Below are 21,138 nucleotides of genomic sequence, written 5' to 3' on the forward strand. Positions count from 1 at the left end.
AAGAAGGCCAGGTGTACCCTCCTTCGGACCTCCCAGAGATACCAAAGTCAGGCTAATCGCCACCGCCGGACGGCCCCTAGTTTCCGAGCTGGTCAGAGAGTTTGGTTGGCCACTAAGAACTTGCCCCTCCGGGTCGAATCCAAGAAGCTTTCCCAGAGATACATCGGCCCTTTCCGCATTTCTAGAAAGGTTAACCCTGTGTCGTATCGTTTAGTTCTGCCTCGCTCCCTTAGAGTTAACCCCACTTTCCATGTTTCACTCCTTAAACCTGTCTTGTCTTCTCCTTTTGCCCCCCACACAGACCCCCGCCACCTCCCAGGATCATAGACGGCCAGCCAGCCTACACAGTCCGCCGGATACTGGACTCCCGGAGGGTCCAGAACTCTCTGCAGTATCTGGTGGACTGGGAGGGCTACGGGCCAGAGGAGCGCTCCTGGGTTCCGGCCAGGGACATCCTGGACCCAGGGTTGATCCGAGATTTTCGCACCCTGGGGCCAGGGTGTTCTGGAAGGAACGTCAGGAGTCGTTCCTAGAGGAGGGGGTCCTGTCAGCTTCCTGCTTCCCCTGTTTGTCTCCTGGCCTCTAGAGGTCAGCTGTGTTCCCCTTTGCCTTAGTTTTTCCTCATGTGTCCTAATTAGCTTATCTATGTCACCTGTGCCTTGTTTCCCCTTGAGTATTTTAGCTGTGTGTTTTCCCCTTGTTTCTCACTTGGTTATTGCGTCCTGTCTATGTGTCTCCTGCTTTGTCCCACCGTATCAGTCCTAGTAAGTTATTCGAAGTTATCTTTAGTTTGTTTTTCTCCCCTCGGGGAGTTGTTTTGTTTTGCCTCCTGTTTTGGAACATTAAATCTACTTACCTGGAGTATTGCCTTGGATGTTTCATTTGGGTCCTACAACATCTCCTCTGTGGCTAAGGGGTAGTACCCCCAGCTCTACACATTTGAGACCGGAGTTCTAGCCCGGCTTGTGACAACTACTACTACCACCACACATAACAATAAGGAGGTCAGGTTTTTCTCATTTTCAGAATTTGTGTTTATTTAGCGTTAATTGTTGGTCTGTTTTTTTATTTTTACAAACATTCTGCCAGCAGGTGAAGTCTACATTTTGACTGCGTCCAAAATGGCACCCTATTACCTAAATAGTGCACTACTTTTGACCATAGTGCACTATATAGGGAATAGGGTGTCATTTTGGAAACATCCTACATTTCTAGAAAGCTTATCATTCATAACAAGTACTGCTCATAATTTACAAACAAGCACGCTTTGAAATAATAAAAAATATTCCCTAAAAGCCAAAATGATCATTAGCCAATGGTGATCAATATGATTATCAGACAAGTTAATTATTTTAACTGCAGTCTCACTCCCACACACACACACACACACACACACACACACACACACACACAGACACACAGTTAAACATTGGAAAAACAACCAGTGCACAAACATATTAATCAAGCAGTAAGTGATAAAGGTGGCTAAAGCTGAAGCAGTATCATTCAGTTCCTAATTACAGTATTGCCTCATGACATGTTATCCTCCTAACTCAATCTACTGTCTACTCAATTACAACAGTATTTAGACCAGATAAATCACTTTGGTTGGGGTTGTGATGGAGTGAGTGGGAAGAGTTCACTAACAGTCAGGACTTTATTTCCATTGGAGATACACAGACGTACAGTAGATGTGTACATAGTGTTAGTACACAGTGAAGGGGTGGAACTGTTACATGATCAAAAAACATAGATCCCTCAAATTCAATTCTGGACCTCGAATCAATTTCCACTTGAGAAACCAGGTAGGTGCAATTAATTATCAGGTAAAACGGAAAACCAGCAGTGGTCCGGACCTCGTACGGTAAGATTTGAAAACCCCTGACATAGATGAACACCCAGACAAGACATGACTGAGAAACAGTTTTTCTCAAATAAATATATGTTCTTGCATATATACATATATACCGTAAATATATACAGTATAGCGTGGTTAATAGAGCAAGTGTCAAAGATAGGAGACATTACATAGTTGCTGTGTGTGTAATTTGCCAGCCACTACTTAAGCAATTTAGTATTTCTGACAAAATAAAAGTATGTAATTAAGTTAAATACATTTGCATATTGGTTGCAATAAAAACGTTTTCATACAAATGAAATACAAAACAACAAAATGAGGTTACTAACTTTTTGCTCTGGCCAAGTAAATAGCTTACAATTAACTTTATATATTGTATGTCCAATCAATCACCTCAGATTAGGGCCGAGATTCAATTATTTTAAAGGCAATGTTACTGCGTTTGCAGAGATCGCATTCAAGGTAAACGCTGCAGAGGTCGGCTCAATTGGATATTACCTTTAAATGTCAAGCACGCGCTACACCATTGTTTAAAATTGAATCGCAGCCTAGTTATTCAGATTAGTGACACGTGATTGGATGGTGACCCTCCTGACTGGAGTCTGGTCTGCCATCCGATTGGCCACCAACTCCTGTAACTGCAGCGCCCCTCCGCCAATAAAAATGAAAGCTGGGCAAACGGGGCCGGAGCAATCGACAGGCCCCTCCCACAGAGGACGGAGCGAGTGGGCATCGTAGAAAGTGACGCGACCCTTCTCAAAGTCAAGGCACACCCCGAGCCTGGGAGGCAGGGGGTAGGTGAGGCCCGTAGGCGAGGAGGCTGGGCTGTTGCCGTTGGCGATGGTGGGGCTGCGGCGGGGGCTGGTGCCGTTGCAACCGTGGTTGTTATGATGGTTGGGAGCCTGGGGCAGGAAGATCTTGCCCATGCCCATTGTGAGGAAAGAGAAGGAGGGAGGGGAGTCCAGGGAATCCTCTGCCCCACTGTCATGGCCACTGTCTGGGTCATAGCTACAGCGGGAGGCAGAGAGAGAGAGAGAGAGAGAGAGCGAGAGCGAGAGCGAGAGCGAGAGCGAGAGCGAGAAAGAAATAGAGAGTGCTGAGTCATACACACACATACACAACTAGGGCCCGTATACATAAAGCGTCTCAGAGTAGGAAGGTTGATCTCAGGTCCCCCCTGTCCATGTCATCTTATTCATTATGCTGTAAAAGGCTAAACTGATCCTAGACCAGCACTCCTACCCTGATGTAAGTCAGTCTCTCCTCAACATATTTTCCATTGACTACTTCCTGTTCTCCCTGCACTTTATAGCCTCAACCTCCAGCACCACTCACCGGGGACTGGCCATGTCTTGGGGAAGGTGAAACCACTCCTGTAGTTTGGCCTCTAGGCCCACTCCCACCTGTGTAACAGATAGAGAGAGGCACTGAAAGGGGGCAGCAACATACAGTGGGGTCCGAAATTATTGGCACCCTTGATAAATATGAACAAAAAAATACTGTAAAATAAAAAATAAAAATACTATATTGTATGCTAAAAAAAAGTGGGAGAATTATACAATTGCTCAGAGAAAGAGATTCTGTTTAACAGGTAATACATAAAAAAAAAAAAGATATCTATATATACAGTGCATTTGGAAAGTATTCAGACCCCTCGACTTCTTTTCCACATTTTGTTATGTTACAGCCTTATTCTAACATTTATTAAATTGTTTTTTCCCCTCATCAATCTACGCACATTACACCATAATGACAAAGCAAAAACAGGTTTTTATTAATTTTTTCACATTTACATAAGTATTCAGACAATTTACTCAGTACTTTGTTGAAGCACCTTTAGCAGCGATTACAGCCTCAAGTATTTTTGGGTATGACGCTACAAGCTTTGCACACCTGTATTTAGGGAGTTTCTCCCATTCTTCTCTGCAGATCCTCTCAAGCTCTGTCAGGTTGGATGGGGAGCGTTGCTGCACAGCTATTTTCAGGTTAAAGTCTGGGCTCTGGCTGGGCCACTCAAGGACATTCAGAGACTTGTCCCGAAGCCACTACTGCGTTGTCTTGACTGTGTGCTTAGGGTCGTTGTCCTGTTGGAAGGTGAACCTTCGCCCCAGTCTGAGGTCCTGAGCGTTCTGGAGCAGGTTTTCATCAAGGATCTCTCTGTACCTCGATCCTGACTAGTCTCCCAGTCCCCACAGCATGATGCTGCCACCACCATGCTTCACCGTAGGGATGGTATTGGCCAGGTGATAAGCGGTGTCTGGTTTCCTCCTGACCTGACAGTTGGCATTCAGGCCAAAGAGTTCAATCTTGGCTTCATCAGACCAGAGAATCTTGTTTTTTCTTGGTCTGAGAGTCCTTTAGGTGCCTTTTGGCAAACTCCAAGCGGGCTGTCATGTGCCTTTTACTGAGGAGTTGCTTCCGTCTGGCCACTCTACCATAAAGGCCTGATTGGTGGAGTGCTGCAGAGATGGTTGTCCTTCTGGAAGGTTCTCCCATCTCCACAGAGGAACTCTGTAGCTCTGTCAGAGGGACCATCAGGTTCTTGGTCACCTCCCTGACCAAGACCCTTCTCCCCCGATTGCTCAGTTTGGCCGGGCGGCCAGCTGTAGGAAGAGTTTTGGTGGTTCCAAACTTCTTCCATTTAAGAATGATGGAGGCCACTGTGTTCTTGGAGACCTTCAATGCTGCAGAAATGTTTTGGAACCCTTCCCCAGATCGGTGCCTCAACACAATCCTGTCTCGGAGCTCTACGGACAATTCCTTCGACCTCATGGCTTGGTTTATGCACTGTCAACTGTGGGACCTTGTAAATGTGTGTGCCTTTCCAAATCATGTCCAATCAATTGAATTTACCACAGGTGGACTCCAATAAAGTTGTAGAAACATCTCAAGGATGATCAATGGAAACAGGATGCACCTGAGCTCAATTTCGAGTCTCATAGCTAAGGGTCTGAATACTTATGTAAATAAGGTATTTCTGTTTTTTAGTTTTAATACAAACATTTCTATAAACCTGTTTTCAATTTGTCATTACAGGGTATTGTGTGTAGATTGATGAGGGAAAACAATTATTTAATCAATTTTAGAATAAGGCTGTAATGTAACAAAGTGGAAAAAGTGAAGGGGTTTAAATACTTTCCGAATGCACTATATATATATATATATATATATATATATATATATATATATATATATATATATATATATATATATATATATATACAGTGGGGAGAACAAGTATTTGATACACTGCCGTTTTTGCAGGTTTTCCTACTTACAAAGCATGTAGAGGTCTGTCATTTTTATCATAGGTACACTTCAACTGTGAGAGACAAAAAATCCAGAAAATCATATTGTATGATTTTTAAGTAATTAATTTACATTTTATTGCATGACATAAGTATTTGATACATCAGAAAAGCAGAACTTAATATTTGGTACAGAAACCTTTGTTTGCAATTACAGAGATCATACGTTTCCTGTAGGTCTTGACCAGGTTTGCACACACTGCAGCAGGGATTTTGGCCCACTCCTCCATACAGACCTTCTCCAGATCCTTCAGGTTTCGGGGCTGTCGCTGGGCAATACAGACTTTCAGCTCCCTCCAAAGATTTTCTATTGGGTTCAGGTCTGGAGACTGGCTAGGCCACTCCAGGACCTTGAGATGCTTCTTACGGAGCCACTCCTTAGTTGCCCTGGCTGTGTGTTTCGGGTCGTTGTCATGCTGGAAGACCCAGCCACGACCCATCTTTGATGCTCTTACTGAGGGAAGGAGGTTGTTGGCCAAGATCTCGCGATACATGGCCGCATACATCCTCCCCTCAATACGGTGCAGTCGTCCTGTCCCCTTTGCAGAAAAGCATCCCCAAAGAATGATGTTTCCACCTCCATGCTTCACGGTTGGGATGGTGTTCTTGGGGTTGTACTCATCCTTCTTCTTCCTCCAAACACGGCGAGTGGAGTTTAGACCAAAAAGCTATATTTTTGTCTCATCAGACCACATGACCTTCTCCCATTCCTCCTCTGGATCATCCAGATGGTCATTGGCAAACTTCAGACGGGCCTGGACATGCGCTGGCTTGAGCAGGGGGACCTTGCGTGCGCTGCAGGATTTTAATCCATGACAGCGTAGTGTGTTACTAATGGTTTTCTTTGAGACTGTGGTCCCAGCTCTCTTCAGGTCATTGACCAGGTCCTGCCGTGTAGTTCTGGGCTGATCCCTCACCTTCCTCATGATCATTGATGCCCCACGAGGTGAGATCTTGCATGGAGCCCCAGACCGAGGGTGATTGACCGTCATATTGAACTTTTTCCATTTTCTAATAATTGCGCCAACAGTTGTTGCCTTCTCACCAAGCTGCTTACCTATTGTCCTGTAGCCCATCCCAGCCTTGTGCAGGTCTACAATTTTATCCCTGTACAGTGAGGGAAACAAGTATTTGATCCCCTGCTGATTTTGTACGTTTGCCCACTGACAAAGAAATGATCAGTCTATCATTTTAATGGTAGGTTTATTTGAACAGTGAGAGACAGAATAACAACAAAAAAATCCAGAAAAACGCAAAAATGTTATAAATTGATTTGCATTTTAATGAGGGAAATAAGTATTTGACCCACTCCCAGGTGTCTTTTATACAGGTAACGAGCTGAGATTAGGAGCACACTCTTAAAGGGAGTGCTCCTAATCTCAGTTTGTTACCTGTATAAAAGACACCTGTCCACAGAAGCAATCAATCAGTCAGATTCCAAACTCTCCACCATGGCCAAGACCAAAGAGCTCTCCAAGGATGTCAGGGACAAGATTGTAGACCTACACAAGGCTGGAATGGGCTACAAGACCATCGCCAAGCAGCTTGGTGAGAAGGTGACAACAGTTGGTGCGATTATTCACAAATGGAAGAAACACAAAATAACTGTCAATCTCCCTCGGCCTGGGGCTCCATGCAAGATCTCACCTCGTGGAGTTGCAATGATCATGAGAACGGTGAGGAATCAGCCCAGAACTACACGGGAGGATCTTGTCAATGATCTCAAGGCAGCTGGGACCATAGTCACCAAGAAAACAATTGGTAACACACTACGCTGTGAAGGACTGAAATCCTGCAGCGCCCGCAAGGTCCCCTTGCTCAAGAAAGCACATATACAGGGCCGTCTGAAGTTTGCCAATGAACATCTGAATGATTCAGAGGAGAACTGGGTGAAAGTGTTGTGGTCAGATGAGACCAAAATCGAGCTCTTTGGCATCAACTCAACTCGCCGTGTTTTGAGGAGGAGGAATGCTGCCTATGACCCCAAGAACATCATCAAACATGGTGGTGGAAACATTATGCTTTGGGGGTGTTTTTCTGCTAAGGGGACAGGACAACTTCACCGCATCAAAGGGACGATGGACGGGGCAATGTACCGTCAAATCTTGGGTGAGAACCTCCTTCCCTCAGCCAGGGCATTGAAAATGGGTTGTGGATAGGTATTCCAGCATGACAATGACCCAAAACACACGGCCAAGGCAACAAAGGAGTGGCTCAAGAAGAAGCACATTAAGGTCCTGGAGTGGCCTAGCTAGTCTCCAGACCTTAATCCCATAGAAAATCTGTGGAGGGAGCTGAAGGTTCGAGTTGCCAAACGTCAGGCTCGAAACCTTAATGACTTGGAGAAGATCTGCAAAGAGGAGTGGGACAAAATCCCTCCTGAGATGTGTGCAAACCTGGTGGCCAACTACAAGAAACGACTGACCTCTGTGATTGCCAACAAGGGTTTTGCCACCAAGTACTAAGTCATGTTTTGCAGAGGGGTCAAATACTTATTTCCCTCATTAAAATGCTAATCAATTTATAACATTTTTGACATGCGTTTTTTTCTGGATTTTGTTGTTGTTATTCTGTCTCTCACTGTTCAAATAAACCTACCATTAAAATTATAGACTGATAATTTCTTTGTCAGTGGGCAAACATACAAAATCAGCAGGGGATCAAATACTTTTTTCCCTCACTGTATATATTAGTCAACAACCTGGTTGCCTCTGCCATGAGGCTGAAACTTGGCCGCAAGTGGATCTTGCAGAGGGTAGTGCGTACGGCCCAGTACATCACTGGGGCCAAGCTTCCTGCCATCCAGGACCTCTATACCAGGCGGTGTCAGAGGAAGGCCCTCAAAATTGTCAAAGACTCCAGCCACCCTAGTCATAGACTGTTCTCTCTGCTACCGCACGGCAAGCGGTACCGGAGTGCCAAGTCTAGGTCCAAAAGACTTCTCAACAGCTTCTACCCCCAAGCCATAAGACTCCTGAACAGCTAATCATGGCTACCCAGACTATTTGCACTGCCCCCCACCCCCACCCCCCACCCCATCTTTTTACGCTGCTGCTACTCTGTTAATTATTTATGCATAGTCACTTTAACTCTACCCACATGTACATATTACTTCAACTACCTCAACTAGCCGGTGCCCCCGCACATTGACTCTGCACCGGTACACCCCTGTATATATAGCCTCCCTACTGTTATTTTATTTTACTTCTGCACTTTTTTCTCAACACTTTTTTGTTGTTGTTCTATTTAACTTTTTTATTAAAAATAAATGCACTGTTGGTTAAGGGCTGTAAGTAAGCATTTCACTGTAATGTCTGCACCTGTTGTATTCGGCGCATGTGGCCAATACATTTTGATTTGATTTGATTTGATCTTCCAGCAAGACAATAACCCCAAGCACACATCAAAATCAACAAAGAAATGGTCAATTGACCACAAAATCAACATTTTGCAATGGCAATCTCAGTCTCCAGACTAGAGATCTTCACGGATCCACCCGTACCCGAATGCCCGAGGCCCGATCCGAGTAGGTCCGGATCCAGAATTCTAAATAATGTCACAGGTCTGGGTCAGATCTGATATGATTGTCAAGGGTCTCGGGTATGTGTAATTTTAACTGACTTGTCCAAAAGGACCTGTACAGATCCGAAAGTGACTGCTGCATTAGAGAGGGAGAGAGAGACATTGTATAATTTATGCTGCCGCCCCCGCCTGCTAGAGCGGCACCTTTCTCTCCCTCACGCTTTATCAGCTCCAGTTAATAAAATAGCTTAAAAATGGACTTTTCTTCTGCTTCCCTCACTGGGATCGGATCTGACCGGGTCTGGATCTGACCAGGTCTATGTGGAACAGGTCTAGTTGTCCTCGAGTCCGTTCGGAACGGGTCTCTATAATTAAAACATGTATTTTTGCATATCGGGTCCGGGTGGGAAAGCCTAGGTCCATTTCAGAACGTGTCAATTTTTTTTGACCCGTGAAGACCTCTACTCCATACTTGAAAATCATTGATAACCTGTGGTTCGAATTGAAGAGGGCAGTCCATAAGTACAGACCAAACATATCAAGGATCTGGAAAATTTCTGTATGGAGGAATGGACTACGATCCCTCCCAATGTGTTGTCCAATCTCATAAAACATTTTAGGCTCAGTGCTGTTATCTTCGCAAGGTGAGGTATTGAAAGGTATTGAAAACAGGGGTGCCAACAATTTTGACCCTTATCTTTTTGAGAAAAATATAAATATTACTTGTTAAACAAAATCTCTTTCTCTGAGCAATTATATTAGCGTAAAATAATATAATTTCCCGATTTTCTGGAGCATACAATATTTTCATTGTTGGACATAAAAGACTGTAAAAACCACAGGAAATCAGCTCCAAGTGATTTTCATTTAAGACATCTGTTCCCAAGTACTCTCACGCATAATAGAGAGACGTGCTCATATACAAATGTAAGCAAGGTTTGAAATTATTATGTTTTAGTATCTGTTTGGGCTTCTTGCGGTCAATTTGCAGTCAATTTATTTGTAATTATGTTCCAGCCCCCCAACCATCCGCTCTTGAAAAAAATTGGCCTGCGGCTGAATCTAGTTGCTGATCCCTGCCCTATGCACTTGTGGATATTTGAGAGGATTTGATTGGTATAAGCAATATGGTTTAACTTCCACCTAGCAGAAGGCAAGGTGGAGCTATTACCAAATTGATTTCACCTGTCATATCCTCTCAGATCTCCATAAGTGAATACGGCACAGGGCTTATGAGACGATTTGGGATTGGGCCAAACTCTCCTCCCAGCCGTTCCACTTACCTTGACCAGATAGGAGCCGGGCTCCACTGAGCATGCCCAGTAGTGCCTGCCCTGGGTGATGGCCACGTCGCCCACCAGGAGGTCTGCAGTCAGGTGACAGGAAGTGAGCGCTCGGTCGGCGGCCTGCAGCAGTGACAGGCCGGGGACGCTCCGGGCGCAGCGCTGCTCCTTACTCACCACCAGCCGGTCGGCATGGAGACCCCAGCGAGAGTCCAGGTAGAAATTTAACACTGAGAGAGGAGGGCAGGGGAGGATAGGGAGGTGGAGGGAGGGGGAAGGAGAGGGGGAAGGAGAGAGAGAGGGAGGGTGGAAGGAGCAGTGATTTTGCAGGAAATAGAGAAGAGGGAAGAGGAGGGTTTTGATGAGATAGAGTAGAGAAGCGAAGTAGGAGAGAGGGAAGAGGAGAAGGGCACAGAGGAGGTAAATACAGGGTAGTGCTGAGCGATTAGTGCTTTTTGAGGTCGGTTCGGTTTCGATTAGATTATTCAAAAATAATCACATTGTTTTATTTCGGTTTCGATAAAAGAAATTGACATTAAATGCAATATGTATTTTGTGGGTTAAATGTTGTAAAAACACAGAATAAAACAATTCATGATGGTAGTGACTGCTTATCACTTAATTTATTCACATTACTTTAATAAAATATTTGTTTTATTTGACGACTATATTATTTAATTCCAAGTCATCATCTCATCTCTATACAGCTGCTGCCTATACTGCCTGACAAAATCACTATTTTAGTAGTTCTTCAAAGTAAAAAAGGCATACCTTTATGACTGCTGAAACTATCAATCACTTAGATCATGTATTTTCAGGCTCATGAAGCAACTGCTTTCTATCCCTCTTGATCGCACGTTCTCTCTTGTCTCAGTCTCCGCGTCTGCTCCGCACAGACCAGATAAGTTTAAGCGGGCGCGCAATGGATTATGGTCATTGTAGTTCATTACCCCATTTTCTGCACTAAACTATGTAGAATATTGGCCTGTTGGAAACTACAACTCCCTACTACATCGCACAGTTCAGGCTTGATCTGAGTTATCTCTACAGAAACTGCACATTGAGCTCATAGAAAAAAAACGGAACAAAATGGAATTCAAATAATTGAACCGATGTCGGTCAATTAGTTGTTTAAAAAAAAAAAAAAAAACGATATTTTGGTTAATCGCTCAGCACTATTACAGGGATAGAGGAGTAATAAGATATAGAATCAGGGCAACAAGGAAAGAACTGAGAGGGTTAACAGAGGAGAGGGATAAAGAACTGGAATGAAGAGAGGAGACATGGACTAGGAGAGAGGGAGTCAAACTGTCTTTCATCAACAAACTAGAAACTGATAGAAAACAGTCAAAGCAGAAGGTCAATCAAAGGAGAAGGATGCATCTTTCCTAAATTGGGATTATTATTGGGATTATTTTGGGGAAATATAGCAGAATAGAAGAATTTACCAGGGGAGACAAGGAATACATTGACCACTCCGGACTTCTCAGACTCATTAGCATAGATCTCAATCAACCAAATCCATTTGTTAAGCCTCAGGTTTTAACAAACAGCAAACCTCATCAACACACTCTGAGATCTCATTATGGGAGAGAGGGAGAAAGAGGGTGTCTGGGAGGACAAGAGATGCATGGTATACATGAAAAAAGAGGTAGAGATATGTGCAAAGCAACAAGAGGAAGAATTCGAAAAGGGTGTCGATGCTCACACTAACAGGCACAGGGAGAAATGTGGATTGGGAGAGTGGATCTAGGAGCGGAATGAGTGAGATGAGGAGAGACATGTGAAGACAGTGTTAAGAGGATGGGTTGGATAGAGAGATGGGATGGGTAAAGAGAGGGATGGGAGGAGAGATGGATGGGAATGGGCAGAAAAATACAGAAATTAGTCATTAAGATGATCTCTATGGATACTGTTCTGATGCATATCAGCTATACCAAGACTTATGATGAGATTGTGTGTGTGTGTGTGTGTGTGTGTGTGTGTGTGTGTGTGTGCCTATAGAACAGTGTATAAACCTCACCTGGTGCTGGTGGAGTGTGTAGGTACACCTCCTCACTGTACTCCCCGAAGCCCGCCTTGTTGCAGCCTCTCACTCTCAACACATACACACTGTCCATCTCCAACCTGTCAATCACAGCACTGGTTCCGCCCACCTCCTCCAGCCGCTGCCAGCCCCAGCGGGCCGTAGCCAATCGCCCTTGGATACCACCCCTGGCTCCGCCTCCTGGCACCACCCCCCGGCGACGAAACTCCACTGAGAAGTGCCAGGCGGGGGTGGATTCCTGAGGCAGCCGCCAACACAGGAAGAGCTGGTCATAGGCCATGGTCTTTTGGGTGTCAATGACAGGGGCCAGAGGGGCTGATGGGAGAAAACGTTACAGCTGTCAGTCAGATGTTAGATACACAAACATACTCTCTGGCTTGATTACATATGCAATACTACCAACGTTCATTACAGTTTGCTAACGCATAGTTGAAGATACAATATGATGCAGTAATATGACATAATTAATGGTAGACTCAGCGAGAAGATGATGCCACAAGCAGCACCACAGATATTGAGATGAGCGTGATGCAAGACTTTGCTCTCACACAGTCACACAGAGTATCTGCGCATGTGCACTGGTGCGCTTCACGCTGCTACAACGTGATAGCTACAGGACCAAAACAGAGTTGTTGCCGAAATTGACACACTACTGCTGTTTATCTTGTGCATCTATTTCATCTTGCCTTTAAATTGAATGACCACCAACATGTTACATGATTGTATTCTGTAGAATGTGATTTCTCTTACATCCTCTATTTCCACTCCTATAGCCCTCTTTCAATACTCTGGCTCTAACCCTGCTCTCTGGCTGACTCTATCACTCTACGTCTCCATAGCCCCCTCCTTTCTCCTCCTCTCTCTCTGGCTGACTCTATCCCTCTACCCCTCCCTCCTATCCCCTCCTTCATCCTCCTCTCCTCCTCTGTCTCACCCTGGATGAACTGCAGGTCTGTGAGGAGTTTGAGCTCTTTGGAGACGTCCAGCTGGAAGTGTCTGAAGGAGGGATCAGCGGCCAGAGAGAAACACTGCAGCCCCTCGATGGACGTGGATAACCTTGGAGAGAGAGGAGGGAGAGAGAGGAGGGAGAGAGAGAGAGAGAAAGGGAGAGACTTTTAGAATCATTGTTTGGAAGTAGACAAGAAGTCAGAGGAGGAAGGTATGCACTACACAGACTTAACAACTGTATTATTAGGGTAACACGCAATTAGAGTAACTTTAGTTGATAGCAGATAGATTCATCTTGGTTAATCCAGAACTAAAGTCTCACGTAATTGGTCAACTGCTCGATTAAATTCTGGGTCCATACATGTTAAGAGAAGGGACTAAGAGACGCTAGAACGAGGAGCTCCAACTTCTCTCTTTGCAAGTTACGGGCCAAATGCCCCCTCCCCTTCCGAAATCCGAAAGATGCTAATACCAGCGAAATCGTAATTTGTCCAAATAACCAGTGACGAAAAACCCAAACACCGGAACTACTGCTGCTTGTTATCCCACGCAACCCATTCCATTCCCTACAGATTCTACGGTACCAGTTATGTTTATGTAGATCTGTCCACGAGTGATTAGATACTGTAGTTTAATGAGAGACTACATACTGTAGCAGTCTACTGTCTACCTGTATAACTACATGTTTCATGCCACTAATCCAGTGTCAGTCTAACAACCCATCATTGGAAACAGTGAACACTGGTTGGAGCACAACTACATAGAACACCATCACTAAAGCCACGCCATGTTATCTTTATCAAACAGGTCTACTGGCTCCCTCTTGTGGCCATTTGTCATTTTGCTGATGATGTGGGATGAGCAGTGAACGCATACACAAAAGAGGGGAAGAAGAACAGACATGGGTAGAAGGAGTGGCTGAGAGGAGGGAGGAGAAATGGAACAATAAGAACAGAGAAACATACAAACAAACAAACAAACAAAGGTACATAAAAATCAACAAACAACAAAACTAGGGAGCTAAACAGCCCTGAGTATTTGCCCAAAATAGCACCCTATTCCCTACAGTGCACTACTTTTGACCACAACTCTATGGGGAATAGTGTGATATTTGTTTAAGAATAGGGTGCTATTTGTATAAGTTTCCACGCTGTCTGCTGTCCAGCCAGTCAGACCTGCTGTGTGTCTGGCGTGCTGCCTGGACGAAGCAGGGCGGGTCCGTCTCCTTCAGCAGCTCCTGGGAGAACGCCATGAGGCCTGCATGTTCTAGCAGGCTCCGCCTCTCCGCCACCTGGCCCGCCAATGCCTCGCCCCGTCTCTGCCGTGCCCCTTCCAGGGCCTGGGCCAATGAGGCGTAGCGCTCAGCGAGGAGGGAGGTCAGGTCTCTCACGCTCTGAGACAGCTGCTCCCGTGCCGCTACACTGTTCGCCTGTGGACAGACAGCAACACACAGGTAGGAGTAGGACCATAGAGATATAATGTATTTAAATCTATATTATTCTAGAATCGTGTTCTATTTCATTCTGTGGTTAAGACTGGCTACGCTGTTCAACATTCAGATAGAAACACACAGGGAGGTTAGGAGGACCACAGAGATTATGTATTAGACAGCAACACACCGATTAGGACCATAGAGCTATGGATTATAAATACAGTTCACATTAGCATATGATGTCTACTGTGGTAAACAATGCTGTCCAAGGTGGTGTGGCCAGTAGGATCAATGAGTTAGCCAACTAACTTGCTTAAATATTATTATATATTATTGCCAGCGCAGTGGAGCTCATATGATGAATTGGCTATTTGTTTACTTAGCCAGCTAACAAGTTGCTTTTTTAAAGAAAACTTGGTCTAATTAACTCAACATCCAAAATAACATATCTAAGTTCAACTTTCTTAATGAATCAATAGTTATTTCTGGTTGTTTATTAAAGTTAGCTGGCTAACTAATTGATCCTCCTTTGTAGTATACCCCTCTGGTGGGGTATTTCTGGAGCTCTGCAGACTGCAGTATTATTTAGTTACCTCTGTCTGAGTGATGGCACTCTCCAGCTGTGAGATCTGGCCCAGCACTGTCTCCTGGTTGGACAGAATGTAGTTCATCTCCTTGGTAATCTTGTCCTGTCAAATAAACAGTGACAACAAATAAACAAAGAGTTAATGCCCAGACCAGACCAGACTTCCTCCTAATGCACAACAGTAGCTCTGTATTACCCTACATGTTAACTGTATCTCTTACATACTGGATGATCTAAACCCACAGTTCAATGGCGACTCCTACCCCTTTTCTGTCATGCACTGTACTACTAGACTAACCACCAACCATTGAGGGCCAATCTCCATTGTGTGTGATATCCACTAATGCAATTGAGTATAACAATATTGCCATTTGGGTACTTTTATTCAAAGCAGCTCATAGGTATTACATACATTATTCAGTAAATTCCACAGTATAAGGCCAATGCAAGAACCATGCTACAATCAATTAAGCCATTGCACCCAGATGCCCACCTTGAGTGTCTGGTAGGCCTGGGCGACTGGCGCCACCTTGTGCCCGGCATGGACGCGGCGCAGCTTGCAGAGCGGGCACAGCAACCTCTGGCATGTCCTACAGTAGAAGTGCAGACGCTCCTGGTCATGCTCCGGACACGACAGAACCTGGAGGAGGAGGACAGGCAAGAGGGATGAGAGAGGAGAGAGGGGGATGAGAGAGAGAGAGAGAGAGAGAGAGAGAGAGAGAGAGAGAGAGAGAGAGAGAGAGAGAGAGAGAGAGAGAGAGAGAGAGAGAGAGAGAGAGAGAGAGAGAGAGAGAGAGAGAGAGAGAGAGAGAGAGAGAGATGAGAGAGGAGAGAGGAGAGAGAAGAGAGAGATGAGAGAGGAGAGAGGAGAGAGAGAGGGATGAGAGAGGAGAGAGAGATGAGGGAGGAGAGAGAGAGATGAGGGAGGAGAGAGGGGGATGAGAGAGGAGAGAGAGATGAGGGAGGAGAGAGAGATATGAGGGAGGAGAGAGGGGGATGAGAGAGGAGAGAGAGAGGGATGAGAGAGGGATGAGGGAGGAGAGAGGGGGATGAGAGAGGAGAGAGAGAGAGATAGGGATGAGAGAGGAGAGAGAGGGATGACAGAGGAGAGAGAGATATGAGGGAGGAGAGAGAGTGATGAGGGAGAGGCAGGCCTCACCTTGGGCCTGAAGTTGAGGGTGGGCTGGACGTGTTCGTGCTGGGCGCGCGGCGTTCCCCAGGGGTGGTAGAGCTTGAAACACTCATTACAGAAGCTGGCTTGGCAGTCGGCGCAACCCTTAGTGGCCTCCAGGGACAGGGGAGGCTTGCAAAACTGACACATCACAGCCACACTCCCTAGGCTCACTGTGTGTCTGTACCTAAGAGAGGGGGGGAGGGGAGGAGGGGAGAGAGGGAGGGAGAGGGGGAGAGGAAGATAGAGAGGGATGAGAGGAGCAGGGGAGAGAGGGAGGGAGACAGGGGAGAGGAAGATAGAGAGGGATGAGAGGAGCAGGGGAGAGAGGGAGGGAGACAGAGGAGAGGAAGATAGAGAGGGGGGAGAGGAGGAGGGGAGAGAGGGAGACAGGGAGACAGGGGAGAGGAAGATAGAGAGGGGGAGAGGGGAATGATTAAAGGGAGGAGGGTAGGAGAGAGAGAGCATAGGCGAATTAGGGGAGGATAGTAGTAGAAAGGGGGTGGGCGAAGAAAGGCGAAAGAAAAAGAGACAAAAAAAATGATGGAAGGAGAGAACAGGGCCAAGACAGAGCGAGAGGGGATGGGTAGACAGGGTGATAAATAACATAAGAGGTTACTCTACATGGGGAAAATAAGCTGTTAGCAGTTACACTGCAGTAGTCCAGTGTAAGTACAGTGTCTGTCTGCTACAGTAGCTTGCTACAGTGTGTCGCAGTGTCTGGGAGCTCTGCTAATTTCATCTCTAGGTCAGCTCCATGCTGATTAACAAGAGTCAGCACGTGGCACCCTATTCCCTATATAGTGCACTACTTTTGACCAGGGCCCAGACTATTTTTGACCAGGGTGCCATTTGGAAAGCAGTACTTGGACACTCTCACTCACTGTGGCTAAAGGGGCTAAAGACGCTACTAATTGAAATGTTCCACAATAGCATACCCTGCAGCATTTAGACCACTATACAGTGTGAATGTGTGTGTGTGTGTGTCACGGGTGAGATCTGAACTGATTGGGAAACCAACGACTTCAACAAACCTAGAGGAAATTCCTTCGCGACGGTGACACTGATTTTGCAGACAAGGTAAGACTGGGCAATATGGCCAAAATATCATATCAAGGTATTTTATGTTTTTGAATAATAAAGTTCTAAATTTGCTTTATGAGAAGTGTGTGACCCTAGGGTGGCAACACATACATTCTAAGTGATTTCAATGGGTCTTTCTCCCTTCTGATTGTTTTATACTGTTCAATTCAAACAACAATTATTTTCAGCATGATCCATTTCTGCATTTCCTGCACTCATTTGAGATCATTTCCACACTGCCACGTAGGGCTGCACGATATGGGCAAACAATTTAGGCCTTATTTCAAAATAAAATGTTGCAATTGCGATTTAGAGCAAAACATTTGGGTGAACTGTTGGAATCATGGAAATAGATTGATTATTATAGGTCTATAGTTAGACTATAACAGTGAGCACTTTGAATGCAGTGTTGTTTGACATGACAACGAATAAAAATGCCAGGGAGGAGTTATTGTGACAGGGTAGGAACCAAAGTGATGGTCAGTGTTTCATAAGGGACCCTATAACCTTTGACTACATTGAATGTTTTCTCATAGCTACTTCATGTAGCTAACATATTCATGCTTCGGGTATTCACTTCACTGTACTGGAAGCGGTTTGAGGACATCCACTCTCCCACGATGGACTCAGACATACTGAATATAGAGGAGATAGTGATGGGGAAGGGGCCACCGGATCCCCCTGCAGAACTGACCACTGAGAAACCAGCGGAACCCTACAAACCCATTTCCTCCTTCAAAGCACCGCCCCCACCCACCATACAACCATACCAGCATGAGAACCTGCAGTGTTTCCAGTGCTTCATCACATTCTGTAACTCCAAAGCCAAGGAGAGGCACATGAAGAAGAGCCATCGCGAGGAGTACAAGCAGCAGCTCCAGCAGGGAGATACTCTGTTCACCTGTTATGTGTGTGACCGGACCTTTCCGTCCTCGGAGGAGCTGACCCAGCACCAGGGCTCACACAACAAGGAGGACAAGCCCTTCAAGTGTCCCCACTGCCAGGAGAGCTTCCGCACCTTCTCTGAGCTGACGACCCACAGGAGACAGGTCTGTCCAGAGAGGCAGTTTGTATGTAAGGACTGCAGTGAGACCTTCCGCAGCCCTGCCCTCCTTCGTACCCACCGCCTGGCCCAGCACCCCCGTCCAGAGGCAGAGGTGGAAGAGCCAGATGACCCTACCAAGACGCACCGCTGTGGGAAGTGCAACCGGGGCTTCGAAACGGAGTCTGAGCTAATAATGCACCAGGAGAACCACGCCGGTGACCAGCACTGCAACGGCGGCGCCTCACCAGCCAAGAAGCGCGGACGGCCCATTAAAGCAGAGGACACAGCGGTCGGAGAGAAGAAAGGGAAGAGGAGGAAGAAGAAGGAAGAGGGGACAGAGGAGGCTGAGACTGGAAACAATGCAGAGGAGGCTGCAGCAGCTCCGGCTGAGACCAAGGGGAAAGCAGCAGCCGGCGGCAGACGGGGTCGTCCTAAAGCAACAGCAGGCGAGGAGGCCAGAGAAGACGACAGTGAAGTCCCAGCAGAGGAGAAGAAACCCAAGGCGGCTCCCGCTCCACCCAAGCAGCACCCCTGCCCTGAGTGTGAGCTCACGTTCCATGCCCTGGCCCAGCTCCGCGCCCACAAGAAGGAAAAGCACACCCCACGTAAGGCCCACCCCTGCGAGGAGTGTGAGGAGAGCTTTGCCCGTGCCGAGCAGCTAGAAGCCCACAAGAACCGGGCACACACCAAGGGGCGTTACGCCTGCCCTACCTGTGGCAAGAGCTTTGGCCGAGAGAGCAACCTGAAGGCCCATCAGCAGAGCAGCCACCCGGAGGAGGAGTAGAAAGAGGCAGCGGGCCGCAGCAAGAGATAATTCAGAATGGGGAAGGGGGGGTTTTCTGTAAAGGGATTGGGGAGGGGACGAAGAATCAGAGAGGGATTTTAAAGAATTAGAATTTGGTCAAGGGTTTTTGTTGGTTTGAGGTTGGGTGTGAAATTTAGATCATGAGTTTGGAGTGTTTTTAGAATGTGAGAAAGACGGGTGAGGAATTTCTTGCAGGATTTTTAACAGGTGAGCTGAGATGTCCCACTGATTGTTCAGCATTTGCCATTTTTGGGTTGTGTTAGGATGTTCAAGGCACACATCACGCTTGGAATGACTGACCTACTAACCAAAAGATGTAAGCCGTTGTTAAACCCATCTGTCATACACCTGTGTCTTATCTGGACTAAGAACAACAGCAATTAGTTTTGGGCATCATGTTTGTTCCCTCATTTTTGTTTTGATTAATATCTTTTAAATGATTATCATGATAATTGAGTGTTACTGTTTTTAAATTTTTTTAGAGGTGTTTGTGTGAAAGAGTGTGTGTATAATGGCTTTCATGCTGTCTGACACATGGCGCTTTTCTTGTTTGTTTTATGATTTTTATATTGCTAAGTAAGTGTTCTGTAGTAGCAGATGAAATGCAACCACTGTGCATTTTATAAAACCTGTTGAGGATATTTACTATTTGAAAGAGATTTTTGTGAAAAGTAAACATGGATTGGAATGTTTGGGAGTTGCAATTTCTAAGAGACATTATGTTTCTATTTATATATGGTTTCTGGTTCATGTAGTGGTGCATTGTCATGCCAAACTGTTTCTATTATGATTAACTTCTAGGTTGTGCTGCTATTGTTAAATGCACAGAGTAAATGTATAAAGATATGAAGGTGTATTTCTCCACTAGGTTGGTTTCGTTTAGGCCCAATGGTTCTTTGGTGTCATGCATAGATTTTCACGTCATCCTAAACAATGGTTGTAATGTAGACTGTGAGGAGCCATTGGGCCTGGGCGAGGCTGGCTTGGTGGAGAAATATATTTTTATGCTCTGTGCATTTGGCGATAGCAGTGTAGTTTGGAAGTTAATCATAATTGAAACAGTACTCCCGAATCCAGGCTCTGTTGTAGCCGGCCGCGACCGGGAGACCCATGGGGCGGCGCACAATTGGCCCAGCGTCGTCCAGGGTAGGGGAGGGAATGGCCGGCAGGGATGTAGCTCAGTTGGTAGAGCATGGCGTTTGCAACGCCAGGGTTGTGGGTTCAATTCCCACGGGGGGCCAGTATGAAAAAAAATAAAAAAATAATGAATGCACTCACTAACTGTAAGTCGCTCTGGATAAGAGCGTCTGCTAAATGACTAAAATGTAAATGTAAATGTATTCCTCTTTGATTTAGAAGATGCTGTTGCACAAACAACATGCTGATTTAAGTCGCACCATCCCTGGTATTATCAGGCTGTATAGCTAGTTACGTTTGCTCTGACTCAGTACATTTATCAGCTAGCCAGCTAACTAGCGATTAGCATTAGCGGCAAACACGATTTAGGCCCAACTTGCTAAGAAAAGACAAACTAGCCATTTGCAGATGTAAGAAACACAAACTATTAGTGTAATTATAGAACGCTAGTGGATTTATATTAAGAAGCAAAGTGAAAACAGCATTGTTGTCATCAACATTGTTGCATGTGCTGCATTGACCGTGCAGACAAACGCAAGTGTCTCGTTGTCGAGGAACAACAAATGCGTTCCTTGAATGACAGGGGACAGGGCTAGGTCTGTGTGGAAAGTGGCATGGAGAGAGATGACTCAGGTAGAGAGTAAACTATAAAAATGGACGTTACACATGGTGTATCACATTTAACAAACCAAACATTCAAATACCGTTATAGAAGGTGAAGTAAAAACCCAAACCAGGCCGTGCATCAATACCGGTACATCGTAAAATACGGTATACTGCCCAGGGCTACCTCCTCCCTTACAGAAAAACACAATTTCACATGTGTCAAATCACATGATTTCATGTCGAACAATTCACATGTGATCACGTGTTTTCACATGTGTAGTTTCATGTTATCACATGTTGCTTTACA

At 45.6% G+C, this 21,138-nt stretch overlaps 2 protein-coding genes across 8 annotated transcripts in view; one reads left to right on the forward strand and one right to left on the reverse strand.

Annotated features, from left to right (window-relative positions):
• Window positions 1-1,026: 1,026 nt before the first annotated feature.
• The window catches only part of LOC121586309 (tripartite motif-containing protein 46), a 31,352-nt gene continuing 11,240 nt past the window's right edge, over window positions 1,027-21,138 (reverse strand). For 4 of the 7 annotated variants that reach the window (XM_041902905.2, XM_041902902.2, XM_041902903.2 and 1 more), the window contains exons 4-12: window positions 16,144-16,342; window positions 15,478-15,624; window positions 14,992-15,087; window positions 14,142-14,395; window positions 12,953-13,074; window positions 11,995-12,333; window positions 9,972-10,201; window positions 3,194-3,261; window positions 1,027-2,866 (exon numbers count right to left, since the gene is read on the reverse strand). In XM_041902905.2, the coding sequence (XP_041758839.1) occupies window positions 2,407-2,866; window positions 3,194-3,261; window positions 9,972-10,201; window positions 11,995-12,333; window positions 12,953-13,074; window positions 14,142-14,395; window positions 14,992-15,087; window positions 15,478-15,624; window positions 16,144-16,342 (1,915 nt within the window). In that variant the 3' untranslated portion in view covers window positions 1,027-2,406. Of the gene's footprint in view, window positions 2,867-3,193; window positions 3,262-9,971; window positions 10,202-11,113; window positions 11,721-11,994; window positions 12,334-12,952; window positions 13,075-14,141; window positions 14,396-14,991; window positions 15,088-15,477; window positions 15,625-16,143; window positions 16,343-21,138 lie in introns of those variants that run through there. The other 3 variants (XM_045226298.1, XM_041902908.2, XM_041902907.2) reach the window with 3 other exon arrangements.
• LOC121586310 (zinc finger protein 574-like) lies at window positions 17,828-19,556 on the forward strand. The gene has a single exon (XM_045226299.1). The coding sequence runs from the start codon at window positions 17,859-17,861 to the stop codon at window positions 19,065-19,067; it is 1,209 nt and encodes a 402-aa protein (XP_045082234.1). The 5' UTR covers window positions 17,828-17,858; the 3' UTR covers window positions 19,068-19,556.

Source organism: Coregonus clupeaformis, chromosome 17 (genome assembly GCF_020615455.1).
Source record: "Coregonus clupeaformis isolate EN_2021a chromosome 17, ASM2061545v1, whole genome shotgun sequence".
Lineage (NCBI taxonomy): Eukaryota > Metazoa > Chordata > Actinopteri > Salmoniformes > Salmonidae > Coregonus > Coregonus clupeaformis.